Source organism: Thalassophryne amazonica, chromosome 1 (genome assembly GCF_902500255.1).
Source record: "Thalassophryne amazonica chromosome 1, fThaAma1.1, whole genome shotgun sequence".
In the NCBI taxonomy this organism is placed as follows: domain Eukaryota; kingdom Metazoa; phylum Chordata; class Actinopteri; order Batrachoidiformes; family Batrachoididae; genus Thalassophryne; species Thalassophryne amazonica.
In genome coordinates this window covers 45056329-45075037 of record NC_047103.1, presented here as the reverse complement: position 1 = coordinate 45075037, position 18709 = coordinate 45056329, and the positions used below count along the sequence as shown (strand labels likewise).

Sequence of the window (18709 nt, the reverse complement as noted above, 5' to 3'; positions counted from 1 at the left end):
AATTATAGAGGAATAAAACCTTGGTCCTACCAAATAATAAAGCCATGAATAATGAACCACGTATGGATTTGTCAGTGATTATTCGAATAATGATCCATGTATAAATCTATCACGTATCCTCTACTAAGGCGCCTTTGTGTGCCTCTAAGTATGCTGTATGTGCCAGGTGTCAGCCTCTAATCAACCACGACTGACCTGAAAAGGTTGAAAAAGTGATGGAAAACTACTACTGTGGAAAGGTTTCTCTGTGACCAAAAAAACAAAAAAAAAACAAAAAAAAAAAAAACAAAACAACAAAAACAAAAGTGGACAGTCGCCTCTACGCTGCTCGCTGGCTTTATTTCTTCTGCGGCTTTACAGTCATTTTAACACCGGTGATCCACCTTTTAACTTTGTGTTCATCGGTTATTGTCTGCAGAATCGCTGTTTTGTGCGCTGGCATTCTGCGTAAACGCTCATCTCATTTTGACACCGGTGATCCAACTTTCAACTTTGTGTTCATCCATTATTGTCTGCAGAATCACTCTTTTGGATTCTGGCTTTCTGCGTAAATGCTCGTCTTGAGTGCGAATCGTCCGTGTGCACACAGCGGAGCTCATCTGATCCATTATAACAAGATGTTAAATCTATCATAAACATACTTTTACAGCTGCTTATAAAGAAGGAATGAACATGCAACTGTTTTACCAAGCCATTACAATATAAATATTACGAATAATTACCTTTTAGGCTGCTCCAGATACATTCTCCACCTCATGTAGCACATGAGTCAGAGGGAAAAAGCTCCAAATGACAATGTCCTCTGCGATTCCAGAAGCAATTAGAGGTGGTTTCAACAGCCAAACTCTGACAGAAAATGATAATCCGCTACAAAATAATTATTTTATATACAGCATCCAGCGCACAAGGCAGGTGGGATTGTGCGTGAGAGGTCGGAGCCAAAATAGCCTGTTCTGTCCTAGTAGCCTACAGGTGCTCGGATAATGGGCTTTTAGCAGCCTCGTCCTCACTGCAAATATGCCTCTAAAATCCTTGTTTGTCTGGGAACGCCTCAGGATCCCCCAGAATGAGTTGGAAGACATAGTCTAGGATAGGGAAGTGTGGAAGGAACTACTTGGTCTACTGCTGCTGCGACCTGGTCCTGGATAATCAGCAGGAAATGAATGAATGAAATAAGCTGCTTTTTCTTGTTTATTGTTGGTATAATTCTCACTCAGGTGTCATATTGTGTGTCAAACCTAAAGGACTCATTGCAATACCACTGCAGTTTCATGCTTTTTGGATGTTCATAGTGTAAACTGAGGCAGACAGTAAGGCAAACACCTACGCTTGTCTCACTGTTGCACTGTGTAATCTCAAGGGTACAGAGCTCCTCCATCATCAAACACTTTGGAATTCTTTTACTGCTGCTGTTTTGTTGTCTTTGTAATGTCAGTAACATCACATTTACAGGACTGCATTAAATTGGATTGCAAAAATTCAATGTAGCTCTTATCTTTGATGTCTATACTTGTCTATTTTGTATTGGGCTGTTTTAGCAATGCTGCTGTTTTGGCTAAATGTCTGAAATGATATGCTGTTGTGTCAAGGGAAAAACTCTGCATTGCAGTAGCCACCTGTATCCTGTTTTGTCATTGTTTTTGTGCAATCGCAATATCTGCAAAAAGCTGGCGTGTCACTGTTCTTGGGTGGTTGCTGATACTTGTGTTTTCACTCTCAGGGTGAAGTCCTCGTGAGTGGAGAGAAGTTGAGCTCTGCGCTCGATATCAACAGGGCCACTTCCTGATGATGACAGTAAGCATGGGTGAGTATTATGCAAAAAGCAGTTTGCTGTACTGTATGTGCACCGATAATTGGTGAGAAATGCATGCACACACCTCTCACACTTCCTCAGGCAGGAACAGTGTGCAAGCAACAGTTCATAGGAGGAAAAAATAACACGTATTGGAGTAAAGATGTGTGAGAGGGCTGGTAACCGCTCCAGATGGTCTGTTTTGTACATGATTTGTTTTGGTCTTTATGCTTTTGTTTTCCTTGGTTTTCCTGTTATTTCAGGCAAATTTTCAAACTTCATTTGCGCGTAGGAATGTCGGTGCAGACCTCAGGCTGAATGCAGCATATCCCATTTATTTGTGTTCACGTCAACGATGCATGAGAACATATGCCAACTCTTTGTGCACCATTTTATTCCCAAATACAGCAAAACAAATATGATTTTCCCGTTTTACTATGTAACCACCAGTCAACAGTAATGAAAGTTTTACAGACATTCACGGATTTCTGAACAAAATTTTATTGTATTTAGTTATTTATTTTTAGCAAACTGATATTTTCCAAAAAATAGAAGCCAGTCCTCTGCGTACAGATTCCTTTTCCACCAGCAAAATGGTCAAAAAAAAGTTCCAGTTGTTTCTTTGTTTTTGCTTTGGATGTCACCGCATCTACCTTTATGATTTTGTTTGGCTCATTCAGTCGAGCAACAGTCAATCCGACTTTCAGCAAATTCGACAGGAAATGTGTTTGTAACTGTACTGTTCAGTAGAATAACAGTCTTTCCTCTCTGATTTTTGGGGGTTTGTGATCCGTTGTGGAGTTTTGGGTATGTTTCAAAACCTACAAACATTGGTGAAGCCAAGTGTCAGAGAGCACTTAATTATGAAGTAGCTACTTGTAGTTGCCACATTGATCATCAAGGTGTACCTTTTAACAAATATTACAGGACCCATACCTGGCTGATCGTTTTTATAATTATCGTACGACAACAAACTGATAACGTTATAATTCTTAAGTTGGCGTGATGTTTGCGCCGTCGTCTTCTTGTAACTTTAATAATGGTTAGCAATCCTGTTTGTGCATTGCTACCACCAGCTGGACAGGGGTGTGTAGCAGCTCCTTTTCAAAGTGGCAAAGAAACCAGCCTGCTTTCAAAAGCTTATTTAGTATCAAAATGGGAGTGTCACAGATCACAAAACCCAGGGTTCAACTCAGATCATGGTCATTTTGCAATTAATCTGTGTTTCACATGCATGTTGAACTGTAGTGGGGGAGGTTCATACGGATCTGGTATGGTATCATAGTATAAAAAGTAAAAGTAGTAATTATGTACAAGAGCACATTTCATAATAATATATTGTATTATTTGATGATATTTATTGATTATTCTGATTTATCTTCATATATTGTTAAGGCATGTTTCTCTTTATGATGGTCAGTGACACTATGCAATGCACATACTGTTCTAATAAAGCTAACAGTGCTAAACTAATAGTAAGTCCCTTCAGCTTCTCCCTTGTTTCACTCAGGGTCACCACAGCAGAACAGAGGTTGACCTGCATGTTGATTTGGCCTTCTGGACGAAACTCTATATTATGTGGAGAAAAATAGTACCAAACTAATGTTTACTAGTTGTTGTCCATTCGGCTGCTCACGTTTTTGTTCGGGGTCGCCACAGCTAGCACACGTTTTACGCCGGATGCCCTTCCTGACGCAACTCCAGTTTCACCTGGAGAAACACACACAGCTGCTGGTGTTCCAAAGAGGTCTCCCAACCAGGTCCCGCACTACTTAGCTTCTGAGATCTGACGGGATCAGGCTGACACAGAGTAGGTCGGCTGCAAACTAATGTTTACTAGTAATGTTTCATATTTGTTACTTTAGATATCATTTCTAAATTTCTGTTGATCAGAAACAAGACTGGATTTGAGTGCATCAGAAAGCATGTCAGAGCATGTAGAATGGCTAGATGTCCTCGGGGTGGTCCCCAATCCACCAGACTCACTGGCTCACCACATAGCACAGTTTAGCTTAGCATGGCACAGCACGGCACAAACATGGCTTGTTCCACACTTTCGAGAGAGGCAACATACATTTAGAGTCCTCCTAGCCACATGAATTGAAAGGATAAGCCATTTTTGAAGCTGTGGTGACTTATTTTTTATTAATGAGTTTTTTTTTTAAATCCTGGCTAAATAAAGATTTGATTGAATGAATGAAATTTTCTGCAGTCTGTCCAGGAGGCTCTTAACAAGCCCCCCCCCCCAAAAAAAAATCCTTATCCTTGGGAAAACTGCACCTACTAAAGAACACACCTGGTTTTCATGGACACTCCCAAAACACACCTGTTCACCATTTGAATGTATTCACTGTCTAAGTCCACAAAAGACAGATTTTGAACTGCAAAAAATTCACTCCAACACATCAGCCGGAGTCTCTCTGGGGAGGTTCCAAACAGGACGTCATGGAGGTCAACATCTCTGGCACTCTATCAAATATGAGTGTTTATTAGCAGCAGGTGAAATCAAGTTAAATTCTCCATTCTTATGACTTAGGGCATATGGCATTAAAATAAAACACAATACACCAATATTATCATAATTCTTCATTTAGACTAGTCAGCTTATTTGACATTTCATTTACTAGAGATGTACACTTTAAAGGTTATGTCATACTGAATGTGTTGCTGACTGATTTTTATTTAAAGAAAAACTGAAATATGATTCAGTATATTCATGCATATTTCAATTCAAATTCAGAATTCCTCCTAACTGCATTGATTATTGATGTCTTTCCAGAGTTGTCAATAATCAGTATTGCCTGTTTTTGCAGATGACGGTCTCCAAAATGGACCCGGACAGCACAGGAACTTACAAGGTGAAAATTCATCTTTCTAAAATAGATACAATTATTGGTTTGACTTCATTCTGTGTTAATGTTGTGAGCATTCAGTCAAAGATAGCTTGGGTTATCATGGGTTCATTTGGCAAATTAAAGTATCGTGACATGCCAGTAGACAGCTATCATATCTGTAGACAACCTAAGCTGTAATGTTGCCCTTGCATTGTCTGCACAATCCTGGCTCAGTTCATTAATGCCATGATTATTACTTAAGCATAAATAATTGCATGATGTGTGGGGCCAGACTGATACATCGGTTGGCTGATAATATCAGCCAATATGAGCCTTTCACAGACATATCTATATCTGCATTATTTTTTGTTGATTTGAAAACTGTTATTTTGCCAGATAAACAGTGCAGGAAAACGCTTGTGTGTTGGAATTGTGCCATTATGTAATGTGTCCAGCAGAGGGCTCTCCCATAGCAATGTTTACAATGCTGTCAACATGGCTGGGACCCTCATCACCCCTTGGTACATTAGCTGAGCTAGCCTGCACTCGTGGTCCGGGAAAGCTCCGAAATTTGTAACAACGTAAAAAAAAAAAAAAATAGTACCCAGGAAAACAGAGAGGGAACACCCTGAATTTGAAAATCTGCATTATGGCACAGTGCTGTTATGTCACTGCTTATGGAGAGCCCTGAATGTTAGTACTATTTGTTTCCAACATTTGCTTTAATGTTCATCACAGCCCAGCAATGTGAGCAAACACATAAAATTATCAAAGACAAAAATTGAGTTTAGTAGCCTACAATATTTATCCCTTATGATAATTGAGACTGCAAAACAGCATAGGCTTCTTGATTCCTGCTCTCTCCACGCACTAAGTGAACGCCAGGAAGAAGTGACCCTCACTAGGTCATTGTAAACGGAAACCTTTTCACGAACTAAACCCCCCCCCCCCCCCCCCCCCAAAAAACCTATATTAACTGGTTTCCATTATTTTAAAATAATGATTCTGGTCAAGAACATAAAAAAATAAATAAAGTTTCTAGTTTTCTTTTTGTTCCTAGCAAAATACCAGTAATTCCAATAATTCAAAACAGCAAGTTGTGCATAATGTACGAAATGAGAGATTGTTTCCAGCACCATGGTGCATGATACATGTCTCCTGTGGATGGCTGAAAAATGATCTCCTAATGTTGATGAAGGTCGTCCAACAATTACCTGGTTTCTGCATGTGGAGTGTACTATTTATACTGAACATTGCCATGTTGGCATGGCACCTACTGACTGGTTGTATTAAAGAAAACTCTGACAGGTGCCATATGCACTGAGACTAACCATGTGTTAATACACTACCTGTTAGGGATATGATTATCTTTACTGCATTTGCTAATGCAGCAAGTGACTTAAGGTGCACTGACACTAGCTGCACGCACGTCGACGTGATGATCCCACCCACTGTGATCCCAGCTGGATGCCGTTCTTTGTTGTACTGCCTGCCATGTGCTCTGTGCTGGACGCTGCATATATAAAATAATTATTTTATAGCGGATTAATCATTTTCCCTGCAATTTGTCTGTTGAAAATGGCTCTAATCGCTTCTTGAATCACAGAGGACCAGTGATGCCGGTAACGCGTTACTTAGTAACGCGTTACTCTAATCTGACCACTTTTTTTAGTAACGAGTAATCTAACGCGTTAATCTTTCCAAATCAGTAATTAGATTAAAGTTACTTCTTCATGTCACTGTGCGTTACTATTATTTTTCATTGTGGGTCGATAGCAGCATTAAACTTGGTCTGTGGGCAGGGGTCGGGGTTCGACTGAACTGCCCACTTTCAGTGAGCTGTGAGCTTTTCATCCGCGTTTTTTTTTGCAGCTGCTTGACTCGTCGTCACCTCTTAAAGCACGGTGATCAGCACACCTGCACTGAGCTTTACAAAGACATTTTTATACTTTTTTCCTCCTTTATTTAGAGCTGAGCTGAGCTGCTCCGTATCTGCACGTTAAAACAGCTGATCCTCCGCGACGCGTCAACAACTAACACTATTTTCCACTCAAATGCACCTAAACTCTCTTTCTGAGGACCACATGATGTGAAAACACAATAAAACTTTCTTACCTGTAAATCTGGTCACGTTTTCTGCATAAATAAATGTTATCCATTCTTTGTGCTCAAACGCCAAAGTAGGGGCGAATCCAGATGGAATGGGGGCGTGGGGGAGGGATGTGCCCCCCTCACAACACCCCTAGATTAAAGGTCCGTTTTGAAGCCTTTTTTTACTACAACTACTAATACTACTTAAAATAATATTAATTTCGACAAGTAAAATATTTAGAGAGAATTTAAATGTTAGAAAAATGCTAGAATGAATTTAATAGTTACATTTATAAACAATGTAGGTTCGAAATTGCAAGTTTTACTGTTACAGTGCTGTCAACAGTTAAATATGAGGTCAAGAAAGAGGTCTTTATTTTACTTTTTATAAAACAAGTATTTATTTTCATTGAAGTCAAGAAAGGGTGACTATAAAGTAACTTTTGGCAAAACAGGTATCATTGTCATGTTGAGGTGGCAGAGGGTTGTTGTCGGCAGCTGGGAAAAGTAACTAAAAAAGTAACTAGTAATCTAACTTAGTTACTTTTACAATTGAGTAATCAGTAAAGTAACTAAGTTACTTTTTCAAGGAGTAATCAGTAATCAGTAATTGGATTACTTTTTCAAAGTAACTGTGGCAACACTGCAGAGGACCGCTCCAGCAGTGCTGTTTGCGCGCACTGAATAAGCTGGAGAAAGCATTGGGAGCCATCTAAAAAGGTAATTATTTGTCATTTTACATTGTTATGGCTTGGTAAAACAGTTTCATGTTCTTTCCTTCTTGTCTGCAGCTGTTAAAGTATGTTTATGATTTAATATCTTGTTATAATTGCTCAGATGAGCTGCGCTCTGATGCGATCCGCTGACGCAACTACTCGCTCTGTTCGCTTCTTTACTCCACTTGACGAGCTACACATTGTGCTGGCGAGCAGATTGTGCCACATAGCACAACATTTATACATGAAGGATTTTTTTGAACATTTCAAAATTCTCTGTGCGCAATTGCATGCGCCGGCTCCCCTCTAACATTCAGTCTGCACCCGTTAAAGGCGAGTTTACTCTCCTGCACGACACAGGTCTTGCAAGTGCGTGAATCAGTGTCAGTGCACCTTTACACAGCTTTTGGACTGTCAATATAATTGTGTTACAAATTTTTTTGGGTGTACCCTCTCCCTAAACGACATATTAAGTGGGAGGTTTATTTAGTATTTTGGCTTTTTGACTTAGTGGAATAGTGGGCTTTAGCCGCCCACCTACCATGTTTTGTTCTAGTAGATGAGGTAAGCAATCTTAAAATTTTCATAGCCTTCTTGAAATGACTGCACTTGTGTTGTACAAGGTTTTTTAATGGTGTCTAAGAGGCTATGCTATAAATGTCAACAGAAACTCATTTTGTTTCATACCGTCTCAGAATTAAGAGATGGTTAAGTTAAGGAACATTGTTTGCAGCCAAGCTAGTACAATGTCATTATTACTTATAGTCTAAAATACCAAAAAAAAAAAAGACTTGGTAGATAGGTTGTAAGATGCTTGACCTAACCACCATGACCAAGTACTGTACACATTCACATTGTTTGAAGGATGCTTTTGTTACTTTTGCCGGTCATGTCATGTTCCCTGATTTGCCCCATGAGATATAGACCTCTGTGACTTAGGTTCCAGAAGTGTAAACTGAACTGTTTCACATATAAATTTGGTTATGCACAGAAATAGAATTGTTGAACTTTGCCGTGACTGTTTGTATTTGTGCATCCATTGCATTTGAAGGAAGTTTTTGATGAATGTCAAAAGCCTGCTGCTGGAATTTTATAATTAAGAATTGTTATTCGTAGTCTTTTAAATGTGACATGATGGTTTGATTTGGCACACGGTACCTGTGTGAAAATGCACAACTCTCCATAAGAGCATACATTAGCCTTCATTCACAGTACTTTTAGGCAAAGAAAGAAAGATATCCCACAGCCTGTTTGCAGACATTCTCCAGGGAAAACACTCTAAGCACAGACTGTGCACAGTTATTACACAAGTATCATTGCACAACCATGATATACAGGCTTATGTCAGAATTTATTAGTCAAACATGAGCTTTGTGGCATTAGGTGTACAATCAGCTGCACAGTTTCAGCAAAGAGCAAGATGTGTACACAGGCTGCTGCCGCTACAACATTGAGGACACATTTGGCTCCAGCTGCTAGTCCTGCCGGATGCTTTTGCCATGATGTGTCTCTCCACACCAGGAAATCCCCTCAAAGTCTTAATTCACACACTCGCTGCTTTGCTGGCTCTAGCACATGCTATTGCTCTGTTAGCACTTTGCAATAAAAGAACTGCTCAAAGACAGTGGTGCTGTTATTTATCCTGGAGACAGTGGCTTGGGTTTAACTTCCAACCAGTTCTAGTTTCTTGTGAATTTTACTTCAAGCAGCAGCAGTTACAGCAGTGAGAGAAACTCCAGTAAATGAGCATTGATTGGCGTTCCTACATAGTAAATCTTGCAGAGTAAAATATACTCTGCCAGGATAACATTTGATCCGAGTCTAAATAGAGTAAAATATACTCTATTATAGAGTGAAATCAGCGCTACCGTATTGTAAAATCAAGATTTTTTACTCCAATAAGAGTCATTCACATCATGATGGAGTTGAGTTAGCACTGTGGTAGAGTATATTTAACTCTATTTGGACTGGGACCAAATGCTATCCCGGCAGAGTATATTTTACTCTGCAAAATTGACTGTGTACTTTGTCCTCTTCTCTGACACTTTCTCAGTTATTTTTGCCTGCGAATGAAGAAAAAAAGTACAGAGTGATGATGCAATGCACAGCAATCAGACACCATTGTGTAATGCTGCTAGCTCTGCTTGGCTTCCTGGAATTCCCCCTTTCTTATGCGAGTCACATTTTCCTAAAGACACAAAAAAAGGAGAGGAAATAAACTGCAGCTATTCTGTACATCCTACACAAAGATAAAATGGTAAGATTAATATGTGAGCAATTAGAGACTGCAGAGCTTCAGTACATTCAACGTCATGTTAATAAGTATTTGCACATATGAAAAGACAGAATAATTTGGTTTGGATCATTACACAGAGGAAGGTCCTCTTTTGTATTTTGGAACAAGGCATGTCATTGGACTGAGTCTTGTATATGGTTGTACAAACCAGTGGCATAGGCACCTTTTTTGTAGAGGAAGGGTTTACTGACCTTGACTCCTTGGACCAATGGCTTTCTTGTTGGCAGCTCTTGTGAAGATGAGCGAGGAATCAGGATGCCTTGGTTTCCAATTGTCCTGGATCCAGAATAAGATCCAGACTTTTAATGACTTCCTGCACTCGGCTGTCAGAAGTGTCTCTGTACGCGGATTCACTTATCTCTACGAAAGCACTTATGGCACCAAGAGAACAGGGGCGTGTTCCATAAAATAGGATTACCAAATAAGCCAGACTTATTTCATTAGTCTCTTATTTTCCATTGGATCCACAAGAATGGAAAATAAGACAAGCAGATTAGACCATGAGTAATGCAATACCAAGCTGAGAGGTGTACCAGATGTAGATTTACCTCCTGATGCCTGGTTTCATTGTACTAGTAGCACCTTATATATATTTAGGGAATAACCCTGTTTTGTTTGATGATTTGCGGACGTTAATGCTGGATTTTACGGATTTTACTGAGCCGGTAAAACGGATATTTGCAACCGTAATCCATCATTAACGTCTGCAAATCCTCAGACACAAGGGGCTTATTCACATTCTAATCCAATTCCGTCGTTTGCATGGTTTATTTTTCTGTAAATAATTTGACCTGGATGAGATGCCACTCTGCCTGGCCACTTTCCGAATTCTTGTGAAAGGGTGTGGTTGACTTGTCAAAGCTTACCACAGCAACAGCGTCTTCATGCCAAACTGGAAATTCTGTGAGCAGACCCACAGATTTCTCCATCTTGTCAACTGCATTGAGTAATTCCTTATCAGAATCCACATTAATACTTTCATATGGTATCTTAAATCCACGCATTTCGGCATCGTCATCACTCTGACAGTTTCTCTTGCTGTCAGCTGACAGTGCTATTATTGACACCTGCGTAGCAACGTGGTCGGGGCACAGAGTAATACATCAAATGCTTAACTGTCTAATATTTTGCCACCGTCAACACAATATTTTATGGTCTGAAATCTCACACGATTAACCAATCAGATTTGCGGAACAAATGCCTCCCCCACTAGCTGCCACCTTATCGTGGTGGGGGAGTTTGCGTACCCGGATGATCCTACGAGCTATGTTGTCGGGGGCTTTGTGCTCCCTGTAGGGTCTCCCAAGGCAAACGGGTCCTAGGTGACGGGTCAGACTAAGGGCAATTCAGAACCTCCATAACCAGTAAAAGATCAAGGACCGAGACGTCGCCCGGTATGGCGGAGCCGGGGTCCCACCCTGGAGCCAGGCCTGGGGTTGGGGCTCGCGCGCGAGTGCCTGCGTTGGGCCTTAGCCCATGGGGCCCGGCCTGGCTCAGCCCGAAAGAGTGACGTGGGCCCGCCCTCCTGTGGGTTCACCACCTGCAGAGGGGGCCATGGGGGTCGGGTGCAGAGAGGATTGGGTGGCGGTCGAGGGCGGGTGGCCCGGCAGCCTGGTCCATGCTCACAGCCCCTGGCTGTTGAGATGTGGAATGTCACCTCGCTAGGGGGGAAGGAGCCTGAGCTTGTGCGGGAGGTTGAGAGATACCGACTAGAGATAGTTGGGCTCACCTCCACGCACAGCTTGGGCTCTGGTACCCAACTCCTGGAGAGGGGCTAGACGCTTCATTTTTCTGGCGTCGCCCACGGGGAGAGGTGGAGAGCTGGGGTCGCATTGCTTATTGCTCCCCAGCTCAGTCGCCAAGTGTTGGAGTTCACTCCGGTGAACGAAAGGGTCGCGTCCCTACGCCTTCGGGTCGGGGACAGGTCTCTCACTGTTGTCTCGGCCTACGGACCGAGCAGCAGTGCAGAGTACCCGACCCTCCTGGAGTCCCTGGGAGGGGTACTAGATAGCGCTCTGACTGGGGACTCCATTGTTCTCCTGGGGGATTTCAGTGCCCACGTGGGCGGCGACAGTGAGACCTGGAGGGGGGTGATCGGGAAGCACGGCCTCCCCGATCTGAACCCGAGTGGTGTTCAGTTGTTGGACTTCTGTGCTAGTCACAGTTTGTCCATCACGAACACCATGTTCAAGCACAAGGGTGTCCATAAGTGCACGTGGCACCAGGACACCCTGAGCCGGAGGTCGATGATCAACTTTGTAGTCGTATCATCTGACCTTCGGCCATGTGTCTCGGACACTCAAGTGAAGAGAGGGGCAGAGCTGTCGACTGATCACCACCTGGTGGTGAGTTGGATCCGCTAGGAGGGTAGGAAGCCGGTCAGACCTGGCAGGCCCAAACATATCGTGAGGGTCTGCTGGGAACGACTGGCGGAACACTCTGTCAGCGAGGTCTTCAACTCCCACCTCCGGGAGAGCTTCTCCCAGATCCCGGGGGAGGTTGGAGACATGGAGTCCGAGTGGACCATGTTCTCCACCTCCATTGTCGATGCGGCTGCTCGTAACTTTGGTCGCAAGGTCTCTGGTGCCTGTCGCGGCGGCAATCCCCGAACCCGGTGGTGGACACTGGAAGTAAGGGATGCTGTCAAGCTGAAGGAGTCCTACTTATCTTTGTTGGTAGGTGGGACCCCAGAGGCAGCTGACAGGTACCGGCAGGCCAAGCATACCGAAGCCCGTGTGGTCGCAGAGGCAAAAACTCGGGTCTGGGAGGAGTTCGGGGAGGCTATGGAGGAGGACTATCGGTCAGCCTCGAAGAGATTCTGGCAAACCGTCCGACGTCTCAGGAGGCGGAAGCAGCTCTCCACCAGCACTGTTTACGGTGCGGGTGGGGAGCTGTTGACCCTGACTGGGGATGTTGTCGGGCGGTGGAAGGAGTACTTCGAGGATCTCCTCAATCCCATCGTCACGTCTTCCAAAGAGGAAGCAGAGACTGGGGACTCAGAGGCAGACTCATCCATTACCCAGGCCGAAGTCACCGAGGTGGTTAGAAAGCTCCTCGGTGGCAAGGCTCCTGGGGTGGATAAAATCCGTCCTGAGTACCTTAAGTCTCTGGATGTTGTGGGGCTGTCTTGGCTGACACACCTCTGCAGCATCGCATGGCGATCGGGGACAGTGCCTCTGGATTGGCAGACCGGGGTGATGGTCCCTCTGTTTAAGAAGGGGGACCGGAGGGTGTGTTCCAACTATAGGGGGATCACACTCCTCAGCCTCCCCGGTAAGGTCTATTTCAGAGTACTGGAGAGGAGAATTCAACCGATGGTCGAACCTCGGATTCAGGAGTAGCAGTGTGGTTTTCGTCCTGGTCGCGGCACACTGGACCAGCTCTACATGCTCCATCGGGTGCTCGAGGTTTCATGGGAGTTTGCCCAACCAGTCCACATGTGTTTTGTGGATCTGGAGAAGGCGTTCGACCGTGTCCCTCGGGGCACCCTGTGGGGAGTGCTCCGGGAGTACGGGGTCCGGGGTCCTTTGTTAAGGGCTATCCGGTCCCTGTACGACCGCAGCAGGAGCTTGGTTCACATTGCCGGTAGTAAGTCAAACCTGTTTCCAGTGCACGTTGGCCTCCGCCAGGGCTGCCCTTTGTCACCGGTTCTGTTCATTATTTTTATGGACAGAATTTCTAGGCGCAGCCAGGGTGTAGAAGGGGTCTAGTTTGGGAATCGCAGAATCTCATCTCTGCTGTTTGCGGATGATGTGGTTCTGTTGGCTTCGTCAAATCAGGACCTTCAGCGTGCACTGGGGCGGTTTGCAGCCGAGTGTGAAGCGTCCGGGATGAAAATCAGCACCTCCAAATCCGAGGCCATGGTTCTCGACCGTAAAAAGGTGCTTTGCCCTCTTCAGGTCGGTGGAGTGTCCTTGCCTCAAGTGGAGGAGTTTAAGTATCTCGGGGTCTTGTTCACGAGTGAGGGACGGATGGAGCGTGAGATAGATAGACGGATCGGTGCAGCATCTGCAGTGATGCGGTCGCTGTATTGGACCGTCGTGGTGAAGAGAGAGCTGAGTAGGGGGGCAAAGCTCTCGATTTACCGATCGATCTACGTTCCGATCCTCACCTATGGTCATGAGATTTGGCTCATGACCGAAAGAACGAGATCACGAGTACAAGCGGCCGAGATGAGTTTCCTCCGCAGGGTGGCTGGGTGCTCCCTTAGAGATAGGGTGAGGAGCTCGGAGTCGAGCCGCTGCTCCTCCACGTCGAAAGGAGTCAGTTGAGGTGGCTCGGGCATCTTTTCCGGATGCCCCCTGGACACCTTGCTGGAGAGGTGTTCCAGGCACGTCCCACTGGGAGGGGGCCCCGGGGAAGACCCAGGACATGCTAGAGGGACTACATCTCTCGGCTGGCTTGGGAACGCCTTGGGGTTCCCCCGGAGGAGCTGGGGGAGGTGTGTGTGGATCGGGAGGTCTGGGCGGCTTTGCTTGAGCTGCTGCCCCCGCGACCCCACTCCGGATAAAGCGGAAGAAAATGGATGGATGGATGGATGGATATATATATATATATATAATATGATATGATGACACTGGATGGACGTCTGACTGTAAGAACAATAAGAACAACACTTTCATTTGATCTCTCAATCTTTTATTTGTTCGTTTTATTTTTTTAATCGTGATACCACAAGCATTAGTCTTAGCTCAGGTTGTGGAGCTTGCACTGATGTGGTATGTTGCTGCACTAACTGTCCTACAGAACTGCTTTAAGTCCCAAGTGACAACCACCTGGGCAGAACTGAAGTCCATCTGTATGTCCAAAAATATCCATCTTAATTCTGCAACCAGATGTTACATGGGTGTCTCCTTGGCCTGGTCACTGCCATCTTGAGCCATGAGGGACGTACATGCTGGGTTGTGTTCTGGAAAACTTGCCATATGGCCTGGTTACACTGGTGGAAAAGCATATACGTAGTTCCTCGGCCATAGTGGAAAGGCATCTGGTTCAGCCAGTGTGTCTCAAAAATAAGAGCGCTTGTTAGAATACATAACTTTGCCATGCAGTCCTTTCAATAAAAACGTGGCATTTCCCCACTATCAACAGTCAGCCCAAAAATATGATCTCTCTCATCTATCCATCTAAGAAGCAACATTTTCTTTAATTTATATGAAAATCAATTTGAGTAATTCCGCTAACAAACCATCATTCACACATGACATCATAACCCCCTCACCACAGTGGTTTACATGAGGTTCCTGTTGTTCCTTTAGTCCATTTTGAGGCTTTTTCTTCTCGCTGTGGTTCATGTGTGAGCTGATGGATTTCTACTGTGCTGGTTGTTATCAATGACTACAGCGATGGAATGATGTAATATCTTAATTTATAGGCAGCCCAGCTCTGTACACCGCCATGCATTTCTTTCCCACTCACTGCCCCCTGCTTGTCCACCCACCCACTCTCCACTTTTTATACATAAGTTACACTCCATGTATTTCTCACACACATGGAGCGTCTGTTTGTTTGGTATCCTTGACTGCGAGTACACTGGGTATTTCAGAGCTGTGCTTCTGTTCAGTCAGGATTTTAACATTTGCCACAGAGCGTGGTTGTGACAATAAGGACGAACGAGACAGTATAAACCCTTTTCAATAAAACTGTCTCAGCCCATGTTAAGCTCGTTTTAGGGTGCATTTTTCCTCGGGTAAAACCTGATTTCTGCAAACCATGAAGGAGCGGACCAGTCAGACATTCCTGTTTGCCACAGCGGAACTCTGATTTTTGTGATCTGCATATTCTTTTGGCACAGGGTTTTTTTTCTTTTTCTTGACACAGCTCTAAATCTACAAGGAGAAAGAACCTAATGTGCTTTATTTGATGGTGGTGGGACAAAACCAGATAATGTAGAGGAAACCCACGTTTACACAGGGACAACATGCAAATGTCACAGAGAATGGAACTGTGCATTGGTGGAACTTGAAACATTTTGTGCTAATCATTGTGCTCTGCTACCCAAAAGCCTCATTCTCACTTTCATGGAGATGCATCCGTGATGAACCAAGATATGTCGTCATTGGCCATAGTCTTGTTTGAATCGTGGCAGGATTTTTAAGGTTTTCAATTTTTTTTTCTCACTGTAATTGTTGATGTACTTTATTAATTTCTAGCATTTTGTTGGCGTGTACCATGCAATGAAACGTTTGAAAATCATTTATATATTTACAACAAAAACACTGCTTTAGCCATCGGAAGCTAAGAGCTAATTAATGTTACTATAAAGGCACAAAATGTAACTAACCTGCTTCTTACAGCCACTGAAGAGACAATCGTATGTGAGGTGAACGTACAGGAAACATTTGAAAACCCAGTGACTCATTTTTGTATTTACAACAAACACACTGCTTTAGCCATCAGAAGCTAGAGCTAATTAATGTTTTGTTACAAGTGCAAACTGATTCTTTAAGCCACTGAGACAATCATATGTGAGGTGAATGTACAATGTAATTTAAATGTAATTTAAACTCCTTTTTTAGTACACTTATAAAATAAACTCACCATTAATTTTCTTCTTGTTAAAAGAGCTGCCCCTGTACTTCCAAATAAGGTTTGTTCCAAATGGAAAAAAAAAAAAGTCCATCTTCATTCAGAAGTGTGGTCATCCAGTAAAAAACTTGTTACTGTATTTCTTCAGAACAAAGAATGATTTTTTTTTTTTTCCTTTTGGGATCTTATTCTGGTGGTTTCGAGGTCTTCATCCTGAAGCAAAGCATCTTAGGACAGATTTATGCCACACCATAACTTTGGGTGAGAAGCGGCGCTAATAAGCCCACACTGTGGCAGTCACCCCATCACCTCTACCTCTCCCGCCAACTGAAGGCATGGACCGGTGGTCCCACCTTGTGAGTGGCTTCTTCCTCTGGATGGGCTCCTTTCATGAATCTTCTCAGCTACAGACCCGCCAGGACCACATTTTGTGATTAGACGACTTGATTCTCTTTTCAGAGCTTAGTCAGCTGTTTTGGACTTTTCCTCATTTAACTGTAGATTATCAAACTGAATTTTTGAGCACAACACTTACTTCTTGTGGATTACTTTCTACGTGTAACGTTTCCCAAAGTGACAGAGTGTTCCAATGCAGACTTACGGTACGTTAAGTTTTAAATCGGGTCACAGCAGCATTTATCCGTTTACTGTTCACGTTGCTGTGGAAATGAACGTCTTTTCAACTCGGACATGAGCGTCTGTTCGTTTGCGCTGTAACAGTGCATCATGCATATACACATGCATTGCACACACAGACATGAATGTCTGTTCCTGTACATTTTTACAGCACAGTTCTTTGTGGCATTAGTCACACTTTGCTGTTTGCTAAAGACATTTGTTCATATAAATTTGCTTGAAGTGAGCATGAATGCTAATTGTATTTTAACTGGTGCCAACAAGCTCAATATAGTAACGCCATTATGATCACTTGTTTTAAACATGTGCTGAATGTAATTAAGCCCTGTTAGGAAGTTTAATGGTGTGGTTCTCATTTCAAGTGTAAAGAAATTTTGTGTCATGAATCGTGATTCCACCCCCCCCCCCCCCCCCCCATATACAAGTCGCACTGGAGTAAAAGTTGCAGGACCTCTCAAACTAGTAAAATACAGCATCCACTCTGGGACCCATTTTCAAATACTGTCATTTTTGGATGCAGAAAACGGCGTTTACATGTGGATGAAATGCTGAAACAATACAAAACTGCAGATACACCTAAATCTGTTCCCGTGTGGAGTGGGACTTAATGTCAGTTCTGTTCCGCGTGGGTGTTGCAGTTTGAGTTCGTCTTATCTCCTTTTATTTTTTTTTAACTGTTAATGGTACAATTTCAGTTAGAGTTACTGCTGGAGCCGTATAATTATCTCATCAGGATGCTTACAAATCCAAATTACATTACTCCAGTGGCAGCGAGATCACTTTAGGAAGTGACCTGACATACTCATTTAAAATGATCTGTAGTCTGGATGGTAGTTGACTGACATATCAACAAGTCATGCGGAGCATTTAAAGAGCACATGCCAAGTAAAGCTATTGTGTAACAGCAGAAATAAAATGGTTAATTAGTGCCCCTACTAGTACATGAATATAAAGCCAATGCAAAATGAGATGGTTTAAAACCTGATTTATATGTAGTTGTTTGGGTTTTTTTTTTGTTTTTTTTTTTGCCTGAGTAGTTGGTTCCATTGGGATTAGCATACATTTTGCAGTTGTCATGTGGACATGGCTGACATATATCTGGTGTGTGGTTTCAGATTCCAGAGGTTGTACTGAGAGAATAGTGTAACAGCAGCCTTAGAAATGGTTTGCCACGGGGAGACCACGAAGAAAAGTGCTTTTCCGCTCCTGTGTCTACTGATTAAATCAAAAACCCATTAATCTTTTGAAGTGGAATAATAGTGTTCATCCAGTTCCATCTTGAGAACAGAGATGATGTATCCGCTTCTTCCTGTTCGGAGTCAGCAGACCTGCTTGAGCAGTTAGACATCCACTGCTGCTGAAATTTTACAATTGACCAGATACCTCTGTGACTCCCAAGAGGGAGTTTCAGTTTGATATCAAATGTGTAACTTCATTGCACAAAGAAATGTTATCCAGTTGTGATGGCAACCTATAGAGATTGTACTCTCCCTCGCCCTAGTGTAAAATGGGATTGGCTCCAGCCCTCCACTGCTGTGTAAGCAGTGGCTGTTTATAATTTATGTTTATTCCAGCGGAAGTATAAATTAATTGCTTTTGGAGTTGTTTACATACACACACAACTGATTTCATCATTTCCTCTCATGTATTCTGCCCTAACTCTTAAGTACTGAAAGTTAAGAGGACACCTGATTTTAGCATCACCTCTTTTATTACATTAGATTGATTAAAAGTAAAGTTCATGCTACATGAGGAATTTTCATGCCATTATCTGTAGCAGGATATATATTGAGTAGATCTCTTCAGTCATTAAAAA

The 18709-nt window shown here is 43.1% G+C and overlaps 1 protein-coding gene across 3 annotated transcripts in view; it reads left to right on the top strand.

The window, feature by feature from the left end:
• The window catches only part of map3k22 (mitogen-activated protein kinase kinase kinase 22), a 136611-nt gene that overhangs the window by 36632 nt on the left and 81270 nt on the right, over positions 1-18709 (top strand). For all 3 annotated transcript variants that reach the window (XM_034168911.1, XM_034168914.1, XM_034168906.1), the window contains 2 exons: positions 1721-1804; positions 4606-4650. In XM_034168911.1, the coding sequence (XP_034024802.1) occupies positions 1786-1804; positions 4606-4650 (64 nt within the window). In that variant the 5' untranslated portion in view covers positions 1721-1785. The remainder of the gene's footprint in view (positions 1-1720; positions 1805-4605; positions 4651-18709) is intronic.